Source organism: Ictalurus punctatus, chromosome 28 (genome assembly GCF_001660625.3).
Source record: "Ictalurus punctatus breed USDA103 chromosome 28, Coco_2.0, whole genome shotgun sequence".
Classification (NCBI taxonomy): domain Eukaryota; kingdom Metazoa; phylum Chordata; class Actinopteri; order Siluriformes; family Ictaluridae; genus Ictalurus; species Ictalurus punctatus.
This window is the reverse complement of record NC_030443.2, coordinates 1,609,699-1,634,254: the sequence shown is the minus strand read 5'-3', so window position 1 is coordinate 1,634,254 and position 24,556 is coordinate 1,609,699. Positions and strand designations below refer to the sequence as shown.

Genomic DNA, 24,556 nt, shown 5'->3' with positions numbered 1-24,556 from the left:
TAACTGCACAGACTAACATATTCATAAATATTAGGATTGGTTTTAATACTTTGATGCAAATCCTTTGTAGTCAGTGACTGAAATCTGGAACCCATGGACATCACCAAATGCTCCCTTGAGATGTTTTGCCAGGCCTTTACTGCAGCTGCTTTCACTTGCTGCTCGTTTGTGACTCTTTCTTCCTTCAGTTTTGTCTTCAGTGAGTGAAAAGCTTGCTCAATTGGGTTGAGGTCATTGGACATTTAAGAACATGTAATTTCCTTGCCTTGAGAAGCCCTTGGATTGCTCTTGCGGTATGTTTTGGGTCATTATCCATCTGTACTGTGAAGCGCCATCATTCGCTATAAGTTTTGCAGCATTTGACTGAATCTGAGCAGAAAGTGTAGCTCTATACGCTTCCGAGTTCATCCTGCAGCCATGCACGCCCATGCTATAACACTTCCTCCACCATGTTTGAGACATGATGTAATATGCTTTGGATCATGAGCCCTTCTTTTCCTTCTCTATACTCTTCTCTTCCCATCATTCTGGTACAAGTTCCTCTTGCATCAGAACTGGCCAGGCTTTTTTAGAGGTTTTAATCTGGCCTTTCTGTTCTTGAGTGTTACCAATTGTTTGCATTTTGAGGTAAACCATCTGCATTTACATTCATGAAAGCGTTTCTTGATTGCAGACTTTGACAATGATACACCTACTTCCACCAGAGTGTTCTTGACGTGGCTAGAAGTTTTGAAGGGATTTCTCATCGACAAAGAAAGAATTCTGCGATAGTTTTCCAGGCCCTTCGGTGTTGCTGAACTCTCTAGTTGCATTCCTTCTTTTTAAGAACGAAATTGTTGATTCGCCCCACCAAAGTTTCCGCTATCTCACTGACAGTTCTGTTTTGTTTTTTCCCCTCGAAGTAAAGTTGAAAGTCTATACTTCAATCACATCTTGATTGCTTCATTTCAGATCCATTGTGGTGGCGTACAGAGGGAAAATTACGAAAAGTGTGTCACTGTCCAAATACTTATGGACCTGACCGTATACAAGAACAACATTAAATGCTATTGAACAAGGCTTCAAAACGGCTATGTCTTTTTTGTTCAAATAGACTTTTTGCATTTATACATTTTAAAGGAGAACTACTTCCTTAAAAAGTCCCATCCAGAAATAATGAATTTTTATATGGAACATTATATCTCAATAGCATCACAATTCTAATTACAACTTTTCACTTTTTCTCAGTTTTCACACTTCAGTACAGCATGAGGGGGTGGTGAAGGAGCTCAGAGAGAGAGAGAGAGAGAGAGAGAGAGAGAGAGAGAGAGAGAGAGGAGCACTGATGTGGAGATTTTCCCCAAGAGACGACTCCGAGTCCTAATCAGTGTGTGGACGTCGTCTCTCACTCAGGATACACCTGCTGACCCCCGATCTGTCATTTCAGCTCCATGTAAATGATGTGGTTTCTCTCTTTCACTTCTCTCTGAGCGGAAGAATGACGAACTCTGTACGTTAATGCGTTCAAAATAAATCCCTCTAAAATGTATTTGAGTGAAACTGAGTGAAGCTGTAGGATTCCACAGATGATAGAAATACTGAAATAGATACAGCATGATAACTTTGACTGTAAATAACTCGGTGTAAAGATGTAAAGATGTAAAGACGTGGACTCTGTAGCACATGACAGTAATGTAGTGGGTCAGCTGTGGTGTGTGTTGTTGAGCGTCTCCTCCCTCTGCCCCTCCTCCTGTCTCTCTTATAGCACGTCCCTGCAGTCTCTCCTTTATCTGCTCCTCACGCTGCTCGTCTCTTCACTCGGCACGAGAGTCCCATCACACACGGACACCATGCTGCCAGCGCTCTGCTCTCTCCTCACTGCTCTCTCATGTAGGATTTCACAACTCTGGAGCTCATCAGCATTTCAACTCCATCTAGTGTGAGCATGAAGCCATGTAACGTGTGCTGTTTTTATTCCAGGTGTCAGTGGTGTGACTGTGTTGACTCAGAAGCCTCCTGTTCTCACGCTGACTCGAGGACAGACGGCCACCATGGACTGTAATCTGGGGACTGTCACTGGTAGTGCTGCACGCTGGTACAAACAGGTTCCTGGAGGAGTTCCTCAGCATGTGTTAAGAAATTATCATGGCTGGAGCGCTCCTTCCTATGGATCTGGTTTCTCGTCTCCTAAATTCACATCAACATCCTCCTCTGAATCAGATTACAAACTGATTATCAGTAATGTGGAGGTGGGAGACTCGGCAGTGTATTACTGTCAGACATGGGACGACTCTGCTAAAGAGTGGGTATCACAGTGATATACACCATGACAAAAACCTCCTCACTGCTCACACTCACTTCTGCTTTCACACAACACGAGAAACAACAAAAACCTGAACTTCAAATCACTGGAACTGAAGTGGAAACTCACTTGATGTTCACTGAAGACACTTTGAATCCTACACAGTAGAAGATCACAGATACGGTACGACCTCTTATTCCACATTTATGAAAACAGTCACAGATGGTGCAGAATGGTTCAAACAGGTTCCTGGAAGAATTCCTCAGAATGTTTTATTCTATCAAAATGGCTGGAGATCTCCTTCCTATAGATCTGGTTTCTCGTCTGCTAAATTCACATCAACATCCTCCTCTAAATCAGATTACAAACTGATTATCAGTAATGTGGAGGTGGGAGACTCGGCAGTGTATTACTGTAGGACATGGGACGGCTCTGCTAAAGAGAACGTATCACAGTGATATACACCATGACAAAAACCTCCTCACTGCTCACACTCACTTCTGCTTTCACACAACACGAGAAACAACAAAAACCTGAACTTCAAATCACTGGAACTGAAGTGGAAACACTTGATGTTCACTGAAGACACTTTTTTTTGGGATTTTTGGGATTAGTGACACACATAAGTGACGACAATGTGAACAGTCGCAGCTCGTCCATAGGGGCAGGAGAGGCAGAACCCCACCATATACTGTATATCAGCCTTTCAACAAATGTTCATCTTCATGAAGTCCTCATTCATGTCAGTCAAGTTCATGTCTTATTCACTCTCAACTGCTTATTACAGAATTATTCTAGTTTGGGGTTATGTCGTTATCAGTGTCGTCCTGCACCACCGAAATCCATGGTCACAGGCCTCTGCTGTCCAAAAGGAGATCCTCAGTCTGTGTTAGGGAACGATCAGAGCTGAAGATCTCCTGGATGTGGATCTTCTTCTTTTTCGTTCTTGTTCATGTTTCTTGATTCTCCAGTAAAGGTTTGATGATGTGCTCTGATTCTCCTAACAGGACGTGTGAACAGAAGCGTGTAGAACAGAGACGTGTGATTCACTGACACTGGAATGGGATCTTAAAGGAGTGTGTGCTGATCGTAGACACTAGAAGATTGAGCTGAAGTCTGGAGGACGTTTCAGTTCTTCTGCTTTCACTTCTGTATCCGAGGAGGTTTTTGTACGTGTGAGGACGCTGAACGAATCGCTGTGGTATTCGGCCAAGGAACAAAGCTGATCGTCAGCGGTAAGTAAAACTTCTCAGCTCTTTTTTCCTACACTAGACTTCTCCACTGCTTCGGATTCACACGGCATGTTCTAGCATCAACTTTTATTTCTTTATCCAGTTTGAGGAATTTATTTACACACATTTCATCTCTTTTATTCGTTTGTGTCTCGGTCCGTTTGGAATATTTTGTTTGTGTAACAGAAGAGACAGAGGATTGTTTAGTTGTTTTCTTGATGTGTAATTTGCTTGAAATTGATTGAAATGATTAAATGTTAATTCAGAGCTTTTATATGCAATCTCTCAAAACACAAAGTATAAATCCGTTCTAGTGCTTACATTAGTTTTGTTTTCTGATATTCTGCCAGACAGACAGATTTAATGCTCCGTTCATAACGGAAACGTTCCAACGTTCATTTAAAACTGTATTCCATTCCTATCTGCACATTAGATTAGTGTTATTTTGTGTAATGAATATCTCCCGCTGTGTGTGGAATCAGACGCTGCTCTCCCGGATCCTGTTCTGACCGTTCTCCCTCCGTCCAGTGAAGAGCTGAAGTCTAACAAAGCCACTCTAGTGTGTTTGGCCAGCGACCTGGCCAGTGGTTTTGCTGATGTGCGTTGGCTCGTGAACGAGAACTCGGTCACCAGTGGAGTCATCACCGGCTCTGCACAGCAGCAAGCCAATAAGAAATTCACACTGAGCAGCTATTTGACCATCGACAGCTGCGATTGGGAAAACGATAAAGTCATCACATGTGAAGTGTCTGCTGGAGGAAAAGCCGCGTTGGTGAAGATCAAGAAGTCCGAATGCAGCGAATGAACCCGATTACAGCTTTATATATATATGAATTTTTCAGCAAAGGCTTATAGATGTTAAAGATGAATCTGTAGAGAAAGAAAGAATATCAACTCCTGCATGTAACTAAAATAGAATTTGAATAAAATTGCAATTCTGAAAAAGAGAACTGTTTGTGTAAGTCCTTCCTGAAGTGTGTGGTAACAGAAACACGGTGGTGGAAAACTTTCTGACTGTTACAAAGCACTGACACTGGAGACTCCTTCCTTAAATGTTGAATAAAGATCTGATTACATAAGAAAAATTCAACATATCAACGATTGTATGTTTTTCTTATTATAAGTTGTTTTTGTATGTAGTGGTAGATTTCTGTAACAAATGCAGCACATAAGAAAGTGTGTTACGTCCGATTATCAGAGCTCACACACACACGCACGCACACACACACCGACACGTCACACATCATGGATGGAGGAACACTCAGGAAACACCTGCTGACCTGCAGTGTGTAATTTTAGCTCCATGTAAATGAGGAGCTTCTTCTTGGAAACGGAAACGTGTTCAGTCAAATGAGACAAAACGAATCTGAAATGAGTTCATTCAGAGACTGTTAATCATATCATTATATACACATTTATAAAGCTAAGTCAGAAAGATACATAGATAGATAGTGTTGGATTTCCATGTATCTCAGGAATCTCATATTTATGTCTTCAGATCTCCGTCAGCCCTTTCAGCCTGTGTTACAATTACTTACTTCTATTAATTTTTACTTCTGTGCTGCTATGAGCTAGGAAGTGTGGTTTTCCTCAGAGCGTTTCAGATCTGGGGAGCCTAAGTGAACACACCCGGACACATGCATGCTCACGGATACTTCCGTTTTATTCATGCAAAACAGAAGTATTTATACACATTGATAAAAGCAGTGTGTGGACAGTTTTTACTGGTGCCAGACAGATAGACAAAACACACAGCACACTATGAAAATAAGTCTTTTCATTTTCTGTCTCTGTCAAGAGACAGAAAATACATGTGTCAGCTATAATAGAGATGGCACTTGATCAGTTTATTCACCGAGGTAATTAAATGAATACATTCATCATAGGTATTTGATAGCACAGAGACACCCAAACAGAAACCCAGTATTCCCCATAACCAAGGTGTCTTAATACAGTTCATAATATGAGAGTACATGATATAAGAGAATTTCCTTTCATTCCTCTCTTTTATTCTAGCGTAGCATAGAATAAACCAAAAGGAATTCTCTAAAGTAATCACCCTTTCACAGGAAAGTCATGATATGATTCCACAGAAAAACATGTTAATGGTTTTGTAATGAGAGCTAATACAGGAAAAAACTATATGTATGTGTGTATAATATGAATTAGGTCAGCCAGCAGGACAGGACTTCCTTCCTCTGTAGACACGTTCACCGATGCTCAGACCTCGTCAGGAGTACAGTTACGTTCCCGAATGGGCTACCTGTCATAGAGAATAGGTGGAGGAAAAACAGAATGGGCAGAGCTCATTTGTTAACAGCTTTTAACCAACTTGCATGTCTCCAGATCGGTCCATCTGAGGTCATAACTGCAGTTCTAGTAACATCCACAACCGACAACAGTCTTTGTTTTGACGATCGCGAGAGCTGTTGGTTTAGCACAGGAAGAGATTAGACTGTTGTCTAGAGAGGAGTGTGAGATTGACGGGCTTAGAACGCGATCTGTCTACAAAAACATACTTACTATTGAACAAAGGAGTATCAGAAAGATCAGATCGAATGCTACATGAAGAAACAATTTCTTTTAAACAGTCATGATTTTCAGGTAAAGGAATGGTGTCATCCTGTGAATTTAGCAGACAAATTTAATGGTCAAATTTGCAGTAGCACAGAGAATAGTTTCATAGCCACTTCTGCGCTGAGCCGTCATGTGTTGTGTTTCAATGTTGGATAATACCTGTTTCACCTGAAGGCCATGTGCAACACCAAAGGTGACACGACCAATCGTTCTGCATTTGTTACCAACAGAGCGCTACTCCCAGCCACTGCCCGCAGACAGCCGGGTAGTCCAACATGTTCCTATGCCAGAATGCCTGACGCCACACTCCAGAATGTTCATGAGTGTACAGAAAGGTTCCGTGTATTCTCCAGGGCTAGAGAGGAACACAAAACATTTTTGCATAAACAGTCTCAGGAGTATGTGTCCCAGGAGTCAAAAGTGGATCGAATGTTCTACGATGGCCCTGAGCAGGGATCCATTGTCTACAGTAATGGAGTCATCTGAGAAGTCATAACGGCCGGATGTCGGTTTAGCCATGCGTTTAAAAAGGGGCAACTCATGCTGTATGCAAGCTGCCAGGGCTGAAAGGCCAAACAACTGGCACGAATCAGCAAGTCAGGGTGTTATTTTGACAGTACTTACTTACTTACAGTGGCACGAGAATCCGACGTGTAACCGGGCGTACAGGCGACGCCTTGCCCGTAAACCCGTTCCTTCAACCCAAAGGTCCGATTCCCAGGCATCGGATTTCATTCTTCCTTTTTGCGCTTTACTTAGACTTCCGAGTGCTTTGAGGCTGCCTCGAGTGTTTCCCAGGCACACACACACAGAGTGTCGACGTGGGGAGTGTCTGCTCGGCATGTAGCATTAGAAGTGCGGTGATCCTGACGTAATGTGCACTGATGATCCCAGAGTGGTGTGTCGTCCTGCCGTGTTGTGAGGACCTCGGTGTGGTGCGGCGACAGCCTCGGACTCTGTATGCTGTTGTGGTAATGTGAGCTCGGCGTGACATGGCAAAAAGCTCTGACCCTGGTGATGCTGAAATCTTGGAAGTGGAATGGAAATGTCTACATATGATACATACATACATACATGCATACATAGATCTGATACCTTTGACACTGTGACACATCGGATCTTCCCGTCAACTCCGGTCTAGGCATTACCAGAACGGCTCTGCACTGGTTGGAATCCGGTCTCTCAAGCAGACCCTTCAAGATTTCATGGAAGGAAGGGTATCTGAATCTCATCAACTCACATTTGGGATTCCCCAGGGGGTCAGTTCTGGGTCCACTGCTCTTTTCTATTCAAACTACATTTCTTGGGCCTATGACTGAGTCTCATGGTCTCATATCACTGCTATGCTGATGACACTCAGCTCTATTTGTCCTTCCAGACTGAAGCTCGATCAATCTCAGCACTCATCTCTGGCTGCCTAACTGACATCTCGGACTGGATGAAGGAACACCATCTTAAGCTCAACTTGGCACAAACTGAGCTTCTCATCATCCCTGCCTGCCCGCATCAAATTCAAGGCCTTGATGCTCACATACAATTCCTTGTCTGGAACAGCACCCCCTACCTCAACACTCTCCTAGAGGTTAATATTCCCTCAAGCAACCTGCCTTCAGTTAACAACTCACGCTTGGTATTGCTTACTCAGCAAGGCATGAGGTCCCTTTCCAGAACCCTAAAACTGACTGTCCCTCAGTGGTGGAATGAACTTTCAACCTCAATCCGGACTGCAAAATCCGTCACTATCTTCAATAAAAAAACCTCTTCCGTGACCACTTAACTAACCCCTAACTTGTCCCCAATATAAATAAATAAATAAATAAATAAATAAACCTCTACTGTGCACTTTGCTCCTCTAACACTCAGTTAAAAATCTAGCATGGTAGCACTACTGATTGATATATCTCTTTGCTTGTATTTCCTCATTTGTTAGTTGCTTCGAATAAAAGTGTTTGCTAGATGAATAAATGTAAACGTAAGATAGATAGATAGATAGATAGATAGATAGATAGATAGATAGATAGATATTCTATCTAGATATTAGAATTTTTATTCTAAATTTAAAAAAAAAAAGTATTTTATGATATCATTTGAAGAAAGAAATGAAAGAAACAAGCTAGCTAACAGGTAAAGCTAGTAAAGCTAGCTAGTAAAGTTAAATAGCTAGCTAGATTAGTTTTACTTCAACATAAAACGCTTGACAGATCTGCAACGCTGTATCTTACTGTGAAACAAAATCAGGTAAACGAAATGATTAAATGTGCTCTGTATCATTCAGTTTATCTTTTATTTCTTTATTTGTTCAATCACTGTTAAATATCAAATTAACAAATGTTAATATACGACAAGAATAAAGTTATGATGTGTTATAAACGTGTTATCTGAACGCTTTATAATATATATATATATATATATATATATATATATATATATATATATATATATATATATATATATATATATATATATATATATATATAAAATATTTAATACATTTTAAAATGCTTCTGTTTCATAACATCGACGGGGCCAAAACAGATAAATGATTCAAACACAGGGTTTCAAACTAGCGACATTTTGAACACAAGATGGCGCCGTTGCCTTGTATTGTGTCTCCTGTTTCCGCATGACCCGGTACTAAACCCGCGCGAGCCGAATCCACTTCCTCTTTCGCTCCTGCGCTACGAGGGCAGCCATGGTAAGTAGACTGTTGTGAAGTATTTCACCTAGAATCCGATTTAATCTCGCTGATATCTCGAGTTTATCATTGAATAATCACCAGTGTATGCTTTTATAACAATACGCGGCCATATTCCGCGATGTATTTGTTAACAGATTTGTCTAAATTGAACATAATCTGTGTCTATGCCGGTAGATTGATGATGGGTTAAGAAGTCAAGATGGCTGCCTCAGAGAGAGGCTGTTAGAGAAATATAGAATAAAACTACAGCTGCTTATTTTTTTTTTTTAAAAAGGGATAGATTTTGAAGTCATTAATCTGCTGTAGAGTCTGGACTTCGTGCGAAGAAATATTAGCATGTAAGCTAAACGTGTTGAACATGTAACTGTCGTTTAATTTCCAGCTCTCACGTGCGTCTATTTTCTTAATGTTGTAGCTCCTTATCTGAGGTTCTGGCGTGTCTGTGAGCCATTGAGCTAAATGTGGGGTTTATTTTGCAGGTGAACGTGCCGAAAACTCGCAGGACTTACTGCAAGAAGTGCAAGAAGCACCAGCCTCACAAAGTCACCCAGTATAAGAAGGGAAAGGACTCCCTGTATGCCCAGGGTAAAGATCTCTCTCTCTCTCTCTCTCTCTCTCTCTCTCTCTCTCTGGGATGAATCCCAAACGCCTACATGAAGTGCCCTACATAGGGGCTAAAGTGTGGCTGATTGAACAGTAATGCAGGCCCCATCCACACTGGATTCCAGTTACATACCTATAGCCTTCATATAAACATCCATTTCATACACTTCCCCATGTAGTTCACTCGAGGAGAAGCTCAGTGCTGTTTGGGATTCAGAGGGGAAAAAAGGTTTTAACCCCTTGTACATGATGTTTGCTGGTGGTATGAGCGATTTATAGACGTATATTGTCTGTGTTTCAGGTAAGAGGCGATACGACAGAAAGCAGAGCGGCTACGGAGGCCAGACGAAGCCTATATTCCGGAAAAAGGTACGAGTGATGAGATGATTCAGGTTATCGGGGATACGGTGGATTAGTAGTGTATAAGATCCAGATGTTGGGGTTTTTAAAATTATTTTTATTAAACGTGCGGTATTATACTTGATGTGGTATTTTTTGTATGATCACGTCTCTAATTAAAAACCCTGGCTGATGGGATGCTTCTTAACTTATCATAGTTGTTTTTTGGTTGCAATCTTTCTGATTCTGAACGTCAGTGTTTAAAAATAAAGCGCCTTGTCTCTCTTCCAGGCCAAAACCACAAAGAAGATCGTGCTGAGGCTGGAGTGCGTGGAGCCCAACTGCCGCTCCAAGAGGATGCTGGCTATTAAGAGGTGCAAACACTTTGAGCTGGGAGGTGACAAGAAGAGAAAGGTGAGGTTTTACATCTCTCTCTCTCACACACACACAAAATCAGATCTCGGGGGATTCTGGAAACGCACTTGATCTGGTCACCATGTTCTCTACAGCTCGTGTGTAGTGTTTGTGTGAAGTCTGTGTTAAAATGGTGGCTTTTCACATTGTATTATATTCCTGATTAACTACAGACCTGGCAACCTTCACACGGTTTACACTGTACGCTGCTATGAGTTAATGCAGAATGCAAAATACGCCAAGAGTCTTCTCAGTAAAACATCTCTCATCGACACGTGAATCTAAAATCATCGATTGTATGAATGCTATTTAGGCTTTACACGTTTAGAATATATTAGCCATTTCTCTGATTTTTGGTTTTCTTATGAATTGATAGTCACCAATACCAATTTCAAACCGCTGATGTAATTTTATATGAACAATATAATCAGGCAGACACCACCACGTTTTAGTTTACAGTCGATGTCTAACATCTAAGAACGTATCGGCAGTAATTTTACACTTTATGGAACTTGTAACATCTCCTATACTGCTCAAAAAGAGCAAGGTTATGGGTTCTGTTTAACAAATTGTGTGTATGTCGTAGTAGTGCATTTGTTATGATGAAACTAATTTCCTCTCTCTCTCTCTGTGTGTTATAGGGCCAGGTCATCCAGTTCTAAGCTGGACCATGGACTTTCTTTTGTGGTTGTTCATCTGTCAATAAAAGTTGTATACAAAAAACTAAACCACCCCGGCTTACCTACTGCATTTATTTATTACATTGTAATTCCAGTTCAGAACTCCTGATACACTTCAGAGTCTAACTCGGGTGATGGTGAGATTCTGTGAAATGTTGAGTTTAAATCCTAGCACAGCTTCTGTTTGTCATTGATCTAGTTCTTACTCTGTGGTGCCTGTTCTTCTATTTCTGCGTTATTAATACTTTAATTCACAAAATGTTCCACAAAAACCATATGAATGGTGGTGAATGAGGAGCTCTCTTACACCCACTGCACTTTCAAACCAAAGTTCCAGTAAGGTGTGCACTTGGTGACCATCTTAAGTTATTTTCACTCGCACAAGACCAGACGATGAAATTCCTTCTTTACGTTTATTACGTTTACGGTAATAAGTGTTGTTCCATCTGTAACTTTGGTTTAGTTTTGTTTTTCCCCTGTGAGATCTCCCTAATTTATTGAATAATCAATGAATATGCAAGTTTTTGACATGTACGGCTTTACCTGGTGTCTGGGCTGCTCCAGATCCTGTAGGAGGGGTGTGAACGGTTTCATACACAGCATAGCGAAGATGAGAGCTAGCTTGCGGTTACAGTAATAAACCCAGACTACTGATGTGTAAGTTGCTCACTAATATCAACATGAAGGTTTTATTCTGTCATACACCCAGCATCTATTCCTGCTCAATGGCTGGAAGTATTTCAGGTTTCTACGCTGTTGTAGCCTTGGTTTATTTATTTATGTGCATCTCCTCAGAACTTGTTCACATGGAGCATGGAAACTGTGGAGTTCAGGGTCTGTTTGTTACCTCATGGTTCACTTTAACTCTTTGGGATTCATCTTTCAGCCACAGGGAAGGAGACTCCTCGCTCTCCTGACAGATTCAAGGGCTGAATCACTGACATGGGCAATCGCTTCGGGAGATCATATTTGTGATTCATGACTAGTGTTCACAGTGCTCTGGATGACCGTGATTGACAGATTGGTGTCGGTGTGTGTGGATATAGAGTGTGAGAGTTGTTGGAACACTGCCTCTGGTATCTCCACAGGAACAAACGTGACCCCACTTCCTGTAGCGAAGGCTGCTGTGGAATGGCGTCTGGATCGTGAGGCAGAGATTACTTCCACCCCTTCATACATTTTTAACAAGTGGTGTGTGTGTTACATGTACAATGCTGCTATGGTAGCGGACCATAGCCCTAGTTAGATATCTCTTAAAAGTGAGATTTAAGACTATTCTTGTCTTTTACTGAACATTTTTTGTTCAATCTGTTCCTCTTGGTTACTTTATTCTGCACTATGTGACAGGTGGGGGGGTCGGCTACATAAAACACAACCTGAAACCAGTAAATTAAATATGAAACACTTTTATCGCTCCTGTTTACATGTATAAAGAGTTTTGCCACTTTAGAGACAATAGGAAGAAAAAAAATAACGCTCGGAAGCAAGTAAAGTTCGATGATGCCTCTGGTGAGTGAACATCCTATGACTGTTGAAGCACGTAACAACAAAATTTCACACTGACAAGTGTAATTTCATACATGTTCATCTAGTTAACTATATATATATATATATATAGCTATTTCCATTTCTCCAGTTTACAAAATGAAACAAAAAACTGCTGAATAGGCCACACCCACAAGCAAGCACAAGCGACATGAACGACTCGTCACCTGATAGTGTGGTAAGTGTGTAAGGTTAGTGATCAGGCAGGAAGGTTATGCGGTAAAGATGAGCTACAGAAAGTGACATGGGACCCGAACAAGATGCTCCTACAAGTCTGTTCCTGTTAATTTCCATGAGATCTTCCACACTCCCGGTGAAGACACGACGGCGGTGCGGTGCTGCCTGTTCACAGGACGGCGTGCAGATCCTCATTGCGCAGCACTTTGTATGTGAGCCAGTAGAAGACGTTGAAGACGAGAAAGCTGAGGGGGAAGAGCGCGCGCGAGACGGTGTCGATCCGTTTGGCGCGGTCGATAAACCGGCGGCGGATCTGGAACAGCGAGTGGTCTGGAGGAAGAGAGGCGAATATGGCCGCTGCCTCGGAGAGGGGACCATCTCCCGACAGGTGGACGTCCAAACCGAAACTGGACAAGAAGAAATCCTCGTTGTGTTGAGCTGACTCCTGAGAAGAACAGAAGACAGATAAGGGTAACCCGGAAGTGTATAGACTCACAGCAGGTATACAGTAGAGCTGCTGTTTTATTACGGCAGGTTCCAGAAACATATGTATCACCCATTAGATATAAAAACAGCAGCACCTTATAAAGACAGTGTGTGTTTGTGTGTATACCTGTGCACAAGCACTGCAGTGTTTTGTGTTCTTGTAGGATGTTGTGCTGCCTGTAACATCATTGCTCTTGCTTTTCGTCTCAGCTCCACCAAACTGACCTGAAGCCTGAAGACACACACACACACACACAGAGTTTACTCAGAAATGGGCATAACACATTATTTATTCACGGAGCAAATCATCGCCTCACTCTCGTGTTCTCTACACACACACACAATTGAGACTCTGAAACTAGGTCAGTGCAAATCCCAGCAAAATGCACATGCACAGACACACACACACAAACATCTGAGAACCCCTGATATACTAATATCCATTTGCTGTCCATTCTGTTTGTCTGAAACTCTGCACCCTACTCACTATGTAGGCCAAATAAACAGCATGCGCCTCATCACTCTATTCACTGCAGACTGGAGGTCTCGTATCAGTTTCAACTGCTTTGCATTATGGGTATTCTGAACCTCATTTGGACTTTTTTTTTTAACTTCTCTTCATGATTGCACTGAATTTCATCATGCTACACTGTCGGGCAACGCTAGCACATGGACAAACGTTGCGCTACATGGCAAATCAGTGTATATGTCACCTATTCAGTGAACAGGTTGTAGTTTGGGACACATCCGTTGTGGACTGATAACGCCGAGACGTTTGTAATATAGCTGTGACGTGGCCATGGTGTGCGTGTTCGTGTGTGTGCGCATGTGGGCTTGTGTAGGGGCGGGGCTCGGTGCGGTCACTCACGGCTCTTTGACGCCGCTCTTCCTGCAGTCGCCTCCTGAGTCTGAAGAGCTCTTTGTGTTGCCGAGAGACGAAGTTCACAGCAGCGTACTCCAACAACGCGGCGAAGACGAACAGCAAACACACCGCCATCCAGATATCTATCGCCTTCACATAGGACACCTACAACACACACACACACACACACACACACACACACACACACAGATTGACAAATAGAAGGTTGAAAGGAGGAGTAGCAGCTATGCTATGAATGGTTAGAATGTTGGAGGGATGGACAGATGAATGCAGGGAGGGATGGAGGGACAGATAAAACAATAAAACATAATTAAGGAGTCTCTGCAGCCAGACCTTGCAGTACAGTGGATGGATGGATGGAGATCCGTTTTGCTACAATACTGAAGATGGATAAATCGATGGATGGATGAATGACAGCTTGGGTAGTGAGGCCATAGATCAGTACTATGAACTGATTGATGTCTGGATGGTTGGAGAGACGGTTATGTAAAACCTTGGGCAGCGAGGCCCTGGAGCCGGAGCTCTGCGTCGTCATGGTGAGGACGGTGGTGATGCCGAGGCCGACTCGAGCCGGTGCGGCGTCCATGTTGATCCAGAATGAAACCCAGGACAGGATGACCGTCAGCAGGCTGGGAATGTACATCTGGATCAGATAATATCCCATCTGCCTCTGCAGGTGGAACTTCACCTCGATGCAGGTGAACTTACCTGGCCAAACACAAGCCCGATACATCAGTACCCATATAATAACTTCAGTAAATATTCCGTAAGTGATGCCTCTCCTTAAAAAACTACTCTCATTACACACCGCTTCCACAAAAATCTGCATACAAGAAGGTCAGAGCGCGTTTCTGAAGTCCTGTGGCATTTCTGCACTCTGAATTCATTTAAATGCAATTAGACCTTTGACCTAAGCAGTGTTTTGTGTGCATTCACATGTACGCGCACGTGCGTGTCGTACCGGTGTTGTAGTGCTTGGTGCAGTATCCCAGGTCCTTCTCCTCTTTCAGAACGAATTGAGGCATCGTTAAATCATCAGCCACCTGCACAGGACCTTTATCCAGCCACTGGAAAATCAGATCATTCATGGTGTAGCCGACTGAGGAGAGCGAGAGAGTCGCTGATGAACACACGATTCGTTTACTTTATTTAATTAATTAATTACATTTCAACCTGTCCTTTGTCTCAAAGACGGAACTAATTCGCATTTTAACACCGTTTCTACACACCCCGTCTTCATTTCCTCTTGGTTCGATCACCATCACCAGCTTTCGACCCGTCTCAAAAGTTCAGGAGAAGTTTGTTCGACGAGTCGGAACATTAGTTCACGCTTCAGAAACAGAACCGACCCAGAACACATTGCCATACGAAGCGATATTGTTTTAACAGAGGGGGGAAGTGGCGGCGTAACGTGTTTATAAAGATGAACAAAACATTATGTAAGATTTGGAAAAGATAACACTGGGTTTGACATGTACATGAATTACAGCCTCACCGATGCTTCAATTATTTATTTGCTAGCTAGTTAGCAAATCAGCTAGTTAGTCAGTTAGCATGATAGCTAGTGTGACTGTGTAAAAAAAAAAGCTAAGAAATCACTTCAGCTATGTTTTCAATTCACGACTCAACATCACAACGACCTTGTTAGCTAACTGGGAGGACGTCGGCACCTTTTAAGGCCATCCTCGAGTATAACGTGTGATTTTAACCATGTCCGTGTTCTAAGACAGTGCCCCCTTCTGGTAATCATTCATTAAATCTCTACACTCTCACCATGTGACTGGCAAAATGTCTGCAAACGTCTCACCCAATTAGCAAACATTGTTGTGACGTGATTTGTGCCAATGGATGTGTAGGTCACGCCCACTCCCATGTCGTAAGGGAAGGCAATGTTCAAAACGTGTCCTCCCATTCCCTCAGACTTCAACCTGAAAGATTCTCAGGCAGTTAATTTTACATGGGCAACTCGAAAATATGCCGACACGCGTTGAGCCCACCATGCTATGGAACGCCTGCGGGGCAAAAATGAATAAAATATAAAAGTCCCAGGGCTCGCGCCTGGGAGTTTAGAGATGGGGGTGTTTGAAAAAGCATGGGAAGGAGAATCAGGAATGAAATAATGCGAGTCTCAAAAACGAGATCCGAATCCTGAAGAGTTATAGTTACTAAAACACAAACGGCATACGCTGTGAATGAGCTGTTACTATAGTAATCAAGACCTTCTGACCAATCAGAATCCAGAAACGAACAGCACTGTGGGATAACGATTAGTAATTAAACACTCACAGCTCTCTAGCTGCATGGTGCAGGTCTGGATGTCCATGGGGAAGTTCTTCAGATCCATGGGACAGGACAGGATCAGAGTCAGCCTGAGAGAAAGTGAAAGACAAGCATGAGCAAACGTTCAAGCGGTCAGCTTGACGATACAACTCCGAGTCTCTGCGGCACCACGACGGTTCCTCAATCGTCTCACCGGATGCTGTAGAGGACGTTCCCGTTCTGAAAGATCCTCAGCAGCTTGTTGTCGGTGGTGACCTCGTGGAAGTTGGCGCCTTTCTCGTTAGCGAAGAACAGGTCAGGTTTCCAGATGGAGTCCAGCATGGATGGGTCCAGATCGAGCGAGTCGTCGGGGTACTCCTTGTACGCCAGGCGAGGATCGTTCCACTGCTGCCGGAGGAACACGTTCAAGCGGTAGTCCTGAGGCAGGACAGGGAATCGGAGAGTCGATAAAGAGATTCAAAGATCGACATGAGTGTGTGATAAAATGCTAAACTGGTAGTTATCAGCTTCCTTTACTTGTCTTACAATCGACTACTAGAATTTTGAGAGAGAGAGAGTGTGTGTGTGTGTGTGTGTGTGTGTGTGTGTGTGTGTGTGTACCATAGTTGTCTCTGTGACAGAGCCAAAGCTGTTGATGAAGATGTTGCAGGTGACGTTGACAGGAGGCCCTGAAAAAGAAACACACACACCTCCGAGTCGTGCCATGTAAAAGATAAATGAGTATACACACACACACACACACACACACACACACACACACACTGGAGAAGTGTCATTTGAGATTTAATAGGAGTTAACAGGAATTAAAATTGTGGTAGAGATTGACCTGGCGCTCCACTTGTGGCACACGGCTATAGACAACGGTGACGTGGTGATTTATTCAGCAGGTTGCCAGATTGTGACAGCGCAAAAGAAAGTCATTTTAATGAGCAGCGCTGCGGAATCCATGCCAGCTGTCCAACCTGCTCCAATTACTGCCTGACCGGTCGTAACCATTTTGGGTAAATATTTGATAATGTAAGCTTTCAGCGAGATGATCATTTTATTGACTTGAGCTTTAGGGACATTAGTTACGTTTCCAGCTAATCAGCCGGGACTTTCCATTCTGAGACACCGATGTCCGGCTTCATCTCGGCGCAAAAAAAACGAATGATCGATGAGCTCTGAGACATACACGCAGCTATAGAGAGAAGGACTGAACGAGTGAGCTAATAAAAGAGAAAAGAAAAAGAAAAAGAGACAGAGAGATAAATTAAATCAGCGGAAAAAGAGACTAAGGTAAAAGTGCTGGGAAGACAGGGTGAGAGGCTGAGGAGGCGTAGGAGGACAGGGATGAGAGCACGAGCCTGCAGGAAATGTGTCAAACATAATCTACCATGTGGACGGGTGAAGCAAGAGACAGAGGAGAATAAAAACCAGGAGAGATAAACAGACAGAGTGACTAATTTGGGTCTGTAGGTTAACACGGGGAGTGGACAGCACAGGAAATAAAACAGACCGCGTTCTCCGTAAAGTTCAGCGTGTTTACGGGAAAATTACTCACGTGACCATCTTCATGAGAGGAGACAGGCTGATCAGCGTTAGCTGACATTTTGCTGTACGGGGTCTTTAACTAGTAATTGACCAACACATCTGAGGTAAATGTTAATATCTTACAAAGTTTTTCGCTCGTTTCAACTGCCACTGTGTGATTATATTGTTCTTGTAAAATAATAACTACATGCCAGCAAGCTAACAGAGTACATACTAGGTAACTAACATATACATATATACATATTATATATATACACATACATATATATATATATATATATATATATATATATATATATATATATATATATATATATATATATATATATATATATATATATACACACATACATATATATATATATATATATATATATATATATATATATATATATATATATATATATATATATATATATATATATATATTTATTTTTTTATATATATATATATATTTATATGTATATATATATATATATATATATATATTTATATATATATATATATGTATATATATATATATGTATATGTATATATATATATATATATATATATATATATACACACATACATATATATATATATATATATATATATATATATATATATATATATATATATATATATATATATATATACATATACATATATATATATATACATATATATATATATATACATATATATATATATATATATATATATATACATATATATATATATATATATATATATATACACACACATATATATATATATATATATACATATATATATATATATATATACATATATATATATATATATACATATATATATATATATATATACATATATATATATATATATATATATATATATATATATATATATATATATATATATATATATATATATATATATATATATATAAACTGGCATACTAGCTCACTAATACTTAAAAAATAAAATAAAAATACTGACTACATACTGGCTAGCTAATATTAAATAAATAAATAAAATACTGACTACATAAAAAAAAAAAACCTGACATGCTAGCTCGCTAATATCTATTAATAAAATACTAACTACATACTGGCTAGTTAATTTTTTTTTAAAAAAACTGACACACTAGCTAGCTTTTTTTTTTTTTTTTTTTTTTTTTTTTTTTTAAATACTGACTACATACTAGCTAGCTAATATTTAAAAAAAAAAACCTGACATGCCAGCTCGCTAATATCTATTAATAAAATACTAACTACATACTGGCTAGTTAATATTTTTTTAAAAAACCGACACACTAGCTAGCTAATATTTTTTTAAAAAGAAAAATACTGACTACATACTAGCTAGCTAATATAAAAAAAAAAAAAACTGACATGCTAGCTCGCTAATATCTATTAATAAAATACTAACTACATACTGGCTAGTTAATTTTTTTTTTTTTAAAAATGACACACTAGCTAGCTAATATTTTAAAAAAAAATACTGACTACATACTAGCTAGCTAATATTAAAAAAAAATACTGGCTAGCTAATATAAAATAGAAACTGACTATATTCTAGCTAGTTAATATCTCAGAGCTGACTACATATGAACTAGGTAATTTAAATGAAGTGACTTCATACTAGCTAGCTAATATCTAACAACTTACTACATGCTAGCTGGATAAGGTCTAAGAACTGACTAATGCGCATCATTAGCCTCACAAGATCCCTGTTGAAAAAAAAACCCAATAGAAACCATTACAAAAAATGGTTTGAATGGTTATAATCGGAATTGTATTGGTTTTAATGGAAACTATAATGGTCCTTGTGGGTCTCTACTGGCAATGTGTCAGATTCTATTGGTGGCATGTTTATGTCTAGTGGAAAACAATACAAACCATTAAACCGTGATAGAATATGCCCCCCCCCCCCAAAAAAAAAAAAAACCCTACATTTGTTAATGGTTTTAATGGTGTTTGTAGTGGAAACCATTAGAATTTCTGTAATGGTTTCTATTGGGGGGTTTTTTCAGCAGGGATAATGGCTTTTGGCTGAAGGCTAGCGCTGTTCTCTTGATATACAACCTTTCATCAAGTTACTTCCTCAACATTTTTTTTCCAGCCGTTATTTTTAAAACAATATCTGCCAGTTTTATCCTGTGGAGAATTAACGCTGCTGAGATGTCCTCCTGTGGAAAAAGTTGCTGTTCTGAATAATCCGAGGTTTTGACTTTTTGACCTTTTGCATTTCTGAGCAATTTACGGGTGAGGCCGGCCGATCAGAAGAACATATTTCTGCTGCACACACGATTTTCCCCTCCTTTTCTTCCTTCTTGTTGTTTTTGGGTTTTTTTTTTAAGTATCTTCCTGTCTCACATACACAGCATCTTTATCAGCGATTGTCTTTGTATTCCTGCGGTCAGAAAGCGAGTGAAGTCTTGGACTGTACGTTTTTATTTCCGGCTGAAATCAGCAGGTTCCTCTCTGCACGCTGCTGCTATTTCCCAGTGTCTCAAAGAGACAAGAATATCAGCAGCTGGAAAGAGGGATGAAGGACAAGGAAAGAATATTTCCTACTAGGCAATAAATGCAACAAAATGAGTGTTTCAGATTGCAGACTAAATTAGCAGCTGTCGAGAAAATCAGTGAAATGTTTCTTTGGAGAACTTGTTTACACGACGTGCATTCTGGGTATTTTGTAGTTCTAAAAGGGCTTTAATGAAGACGTCACAACCTAGAGCTGTTTTTTAGCTGAGCAATCTTAAAGTCCGTTACTGCTTGCAAAGGTCTACCTGGAGCGGATTATAATAGCTCTGTTACCGTTGAGGGGCGGAGCTAATTTCAGGGCCGGAAAAAAGCCTACAAACGAAGAACGAGATCCTCTGCATGCTAATACTGCAAGTCACGGTTTCACCAAGTGACTCTGAAAGGATGACTTTTCCGATGTGTGAAAACGACGCACCGCACCTTTAAAGTTGGGCCTGATGCGAGCGTCGTAGCCTGATGTCTTTCCCATCAGCTTGTCCAGAAAGTCAGATGGTGACATGGGCTTAGGTCTACCATTCTGAGATTTCACCTCCTTGCCGAAAGTGAGCCTGGAAGAATCCGAAACAGAGAAAGAGAGAGATTTAGAATTAGATGACAATTTAAAAAAAAAACAACACAAAAAAAAAACAGACAGACGGGAACCCTGATGACGGACATCTCCCAAATGGCAGATCTTGAAAAGGATCATTCGATTCACACAGTACCCGAGCACAGTAGCCATGCCTGCTTCGATCAAGAGGTGCAGGCTCTTTATTAGTACCTACAATAATGTACTAATAATAACAGTAGAGATCATTTAATGCGATACTGGTCATTATTAGTGTTTTATATGTCATTATGAGAGATTTCTGTGGGAGTTAGTGTAGTGTGCGGCGATGTGATCAGATCTTACGGTTCCAGTAAAGACTCCGGAAACATTCCGGACTAACTGCGGCTTGTTTATGCACCAACCCGATAGACCTGAATTTATTATTTCATAGGGACTGCAATTACAAAATGTATTAGAACAGCCACCTTTGCTTTGCCTTGCTGCTTTACTAATGAACTAGCTTAGGAAACGCTCCAGATTTCTGCACAAGCTGATCTGAGACATCACGTCAATCCATTCTAGCATCATAATCTTTATAATTTTTTTTTAAAAAGTTAGTGTTTAAAGCTTTAAAGAATATTTTTGACAACAGCTACCCTCCTCCTTCGCATCTTCAGCATCTTCTGAGTTCCCCTCGGCCGTCTCCGAGCTCTTTCTAGAACGTTCTTCCTGTCCAGTGCTTTTAAACACAGTGTGGAAATCTCCTCGGGTCAGAATCCCAAACGGCGAGACGTTAGCGTACATGTTAATATTATATGTGACAGTTCAACTCATTATAAGAATAACGACGATGCCCTCCCTCTTTCTCTGTCTCTCTCAGAATTTTGATTGCACTCTCTCTCTTTCTTTCTCTCTCTAACACACACACACACACATCTGTCTTTTTAGCTGTGTTCTCTCCATCACTCTGTCTCTCTCCCTGTTTTTCTTGCTCTCTGTCTGTTTTTTTTTGTTGTTACTCTGTTTCTCACACTCTTTTGCTGTCTATCTCTCTCTCTTGCTCTGTGTATCTGTTCTTTTCCTGACTTACTCTGAGTCTGTCTTTCTGTCTGTTTTTCTTTCTCTCCCTGTACTTCTCTCCCTGTACTTCTCTCTCTCTCTCTCTCTCTCTCTCTCTCTCTCTCTCTCTCTCTCTCTCTCTCTCTCTCTCTCTCATCACTTTTACTCTCCACTGAATCTGATTCCACATTAAGTCCCATTTCACGCTCGTGTTCCTTCGCTTCACTTCCTGTTTGAACAGACGGGTGCTCATGAAATCACCAAAAATGAAAAACACTAAAGTTTTATCCCCAATTCCCTGCCAATTCCCGCCCACCTGTCAGCTCTCCCCTATCGTACGTCAGCTGCCAATCGAGGAACGTGTGCTTCCTCCAAGACAGAGGAAGTCAGCTAACCGCATCTCATGCTCATGGTGCAGCGTAACATACTCGGAGCAAAGCGCTATCTGCCCTCTTCCACATACATGAACTCACAGGTGCCCACTGTTGTCCACGGTGTCGCTGTGATTGACAGGGTGAGAGACAGTATGCCCCTCCCACCCAGTTTTGTTCTTGTGGCTCCCGGCTACGCATGTCTGAGAGCTACACCGCCAACGTTTTTGCTTGAACTCTTATTCTCGTTGTCCGACTGTTCCACTGTCTCAAGTTTTCATTCGGGCAGAATTTAATTGGATCACATGACCTCGTTGTGACGCCGTCTGCCTCGTTAACTGAAGCTTGTAAATGTTGATCCTTCACTTGCAGCAAAAATATTAATCAAGACAGCACTGTCTCTAAACATCAGCATCATTATTTACAGAGGTCCAACTACACAAACACACACACACACACACACACTCCTTGTCCAAAATGGAAAATTCCATTTTCGAGTCCTTGAATTGTCCAAGGTAAGGAACGCGAGGAGACAGCTGTTTCCCCTCCAAGTAGGAGCAAAAGGAAATCTTACTCACTGGATACGGTGCATGTTGAATATCACAATATATTGAATTAATAATAATCGTCACATGCCTAGTCTCCACACACACACACACGTCAACACAACTTGTGAGCAGATACTTTTCCATCCGCACACATACACGCTTATCCAAACCTGAGCAACAGAATTTCATTCACATTTAAAAGCCTTACCTGAGGACTCCACATAGCCGAAAAAGCACCAACATCCACATCACCTTCTGCAGTTGTGCGAACATTCTGCTCGGATTCTTGCTCGATGAACCGTGGTGCTCCAAAATCGTAGGATCGAGATCTCCCCCCCCTCCACACACACGCTCTTCTCCTCCCACACTGCTGGACTCACACACCACATCAAGCTCTTCTGAGAAGTGCCAGCAAGTTTCTATTCCATGTGTGTATATCTGTGGAGGGTGAAGAGTCTTAACACTCTCTCCCTCCTTTTCTTTTCTCTCTCAGTGGTCACGCGAGCCGGAGGAACCGGAGCAGAGACAGACGCAGACGTGTGTGTGTGTGTGCGGGCATCAGGGCGTGTGATGCGTTTAAAGACGTTTATCAGAATAAACATCTGCGACACGTACGCACCCGAGGGCTTCGGTCCCTTACCGTCGTCATCTCCTGCTTCCTCTCTCCGTCTCACTGACCTGTAGACTTCCACTCCACAGAGTTCTTTTCCAATTCGACGTGACAGGAGGCGGATTGATCTTTTAGAGGCGCGCGTGTAGTGTAATACAGTGTAAAATATTACGAACGCCTGGATGATTTTAACCGGGGTTCTTTTTTTTTTTTAAAAAAACGTGTTTGAAAATGATTCATGGTGTTCATGGTATTAGACACTGAAATGGAGATGATGCACCTGGATGTGGATTCCAACTCAAAAGCACATCCTACTGTCCAGAGAGCATGCATAATGGAAAGTGACCTTGGAGAGAAGTTCACACACACACGGAGTGAAAGGCCATGACGCTGTTGTGGTGCAGACGATGAGTTTTAGGGTGTCTGGGGCCCTGGAGGAAGATGTATATTTCATGATGCCTGGACTCTCACTGATCTGAGGATTATAAAAGCGAGAGCGAGAGAGAGAGGAGAATGCGAGACACAAAGAGACAGAGAGAGGGTGAAAAAGAGAGGAGACATTGAAAGAAACAGAGAGAAAGTGCCAGAGAGAGTAAGAGAAAGGCTGAAAGAGACAGATAGAGCGAGAGAGACAGACGGATAGAGAGAGAAAAGACCGTGAGAGACAGAGTAACACTAACCCAGAGACACTAAAACAGATAAAGACAGACTGATAGAGATAGAAAGAGAGACAGAGTGACGGAGAGAGAGAGGGTGAAAGAGAGAGAGGAGCTAAACACAGAGAAAGAGAGACAAAGAATTATCGTAAGACAGAAAGAGTATACGATGGAGAGAGGGTTAGAAGGAGAGAGATGGACAGAGAGAGACAGACAGAAGACAAAGACAGACAGATAGGTGCAGAGAGAGAGAGAGAGAACACAGAAGAGCCAATCAGATTGCAACTTTCAAGATTCTGAAGCTTGTGGCCAGAAAAGTCCACAACAACATCGACACGCCGTTTTTCGATTTCTGAAGGACCGACGTTCGCCGCAGTTCGTGCGCCAAACAAGCCTGAAGTTTTAAGTCGTCTACATTTACCAGCGAGATTTAATAAGAGGGAATCTATCAGTCGGCGGTGTGAAGACAGACACGGTGCCTTCCCTTCCACTGCTGAGTCCTTGAACAAAACCGTCGCTCCTCGCCCGTGGATCCGCTCGTA

The 24,556-nt window shown here is 41.4% G+C and overlaps 3 protein-coding genes across 8 annotated transcripts; 2 read left to right on the top strand and 1 right to left on the bottom strand.

Annotated features, from left to right (window-relative positions):
• The first annotated feature begins 1,329 nt into the window (after window positions 1-1,329).
• On the top strand, window positions 1,330-4,460 carry LOC108259908 (Ig heavy chain Mem5-like). 5 transcript variants are annotated; one of them, XM_053676982.1, is made up of 4 exons: window positions 1,330-1,869; window positions 1,960-2,289; window positions 3,487-3,516; window positions 3,996-4,460. In XM_053676982.1, exons 1-4 carry the CDS (start codon window positions 1,830-1,832, stop codon window positions 4,316-4,318), a joined length of 723 nt encoding a protein of 240 aa, XP_053532957.1. In that variant the 5' UTR covers window positions 1,330-1,829; the 3' UTR covers window positions 4,319-4,460. The 5 variants fall into 5 exon arrangements, 2 of the variants coding, with proteins under 2 accessions (XP_053532957.1, XP_053532958.1); XR_008393692.1 differs by lacking the exons at window positions 1,330-1,869; window positions 1,960-2,289 and adding an exon at window positions 1,901-1,918 and having other exon boundaries at window positions 3,289-3,516; window positions 3,996-4,113; XR_008393690.1 differs by lacking the exons at window positions 1,330-1,869; window positions 1,960-2,289 and adding an exon at window positions 2,296-2,464 and having other exon boundaries at window positions 3,289-3,516; window positions 3,996-4,113.
• Window positions 4,461-8,758: 4,298 nt separating this feature from the next.
• Window positions 8,759-10,858, top strand: rpl36a (ribosomal protein L36A; the record flags this gene model as incomplete). Its single annotated transcript, NM_001200131.1, is given in 5 exon segments — window positions 8,759-8,785; window positions 9,268-9,373; window positions 9,693-9,760; window positions 10,022-10,144; window positions 10,786-10,858. Coding segments are annotated over 5 exon segments (321 nt in total). The 3' UTR covers window positions 10,807-10,858.
• A 1,356-nt stretch (window positions 10,859-12,214) lies between these two features.
• Window positions 12,215-24,552, bottom strand: glra4b (glycine receptor, alpha 4b). Of its 2 annotated transcripts, none has more exons than XM_017459702.3 (10): window positions 22,957-24,552; window positions 20,662-20,789; window positions 16,796-16,863; window positions 16,389-16,612; window positions 16,202-16,284; window positions 14,877-15,014; window positions 14,409-14,623; window positions 13,901-14,059; window positions 13,160-13,264; window positions 12,215-12,991 (listed from the first exon to the last, which is right to left on the bottom strand). In XM_017459702.3, exons 1-10 carry the CDS (start codon window positions 23,019-23,021, stop codon window positions 12,716-12,718), a joined length of 1,461 nt encoding a protein of 486 aa, XP_017315191.1. In that variant the 5' UTR covers window positions 23,022-24,552; the 3' UTR covers window positions 12,215-12,715. The 2 variants fall into 2 exon arrangements, 1 of the variants encoding a protein (XP_017315191.1); XR_006981345.2 differs by having other exon boundaries at window positions 12,855-12,991; window positions 14,249-14,623.
• Window positions 24,553-24,556: the final 4 nt, after the last annotated feature.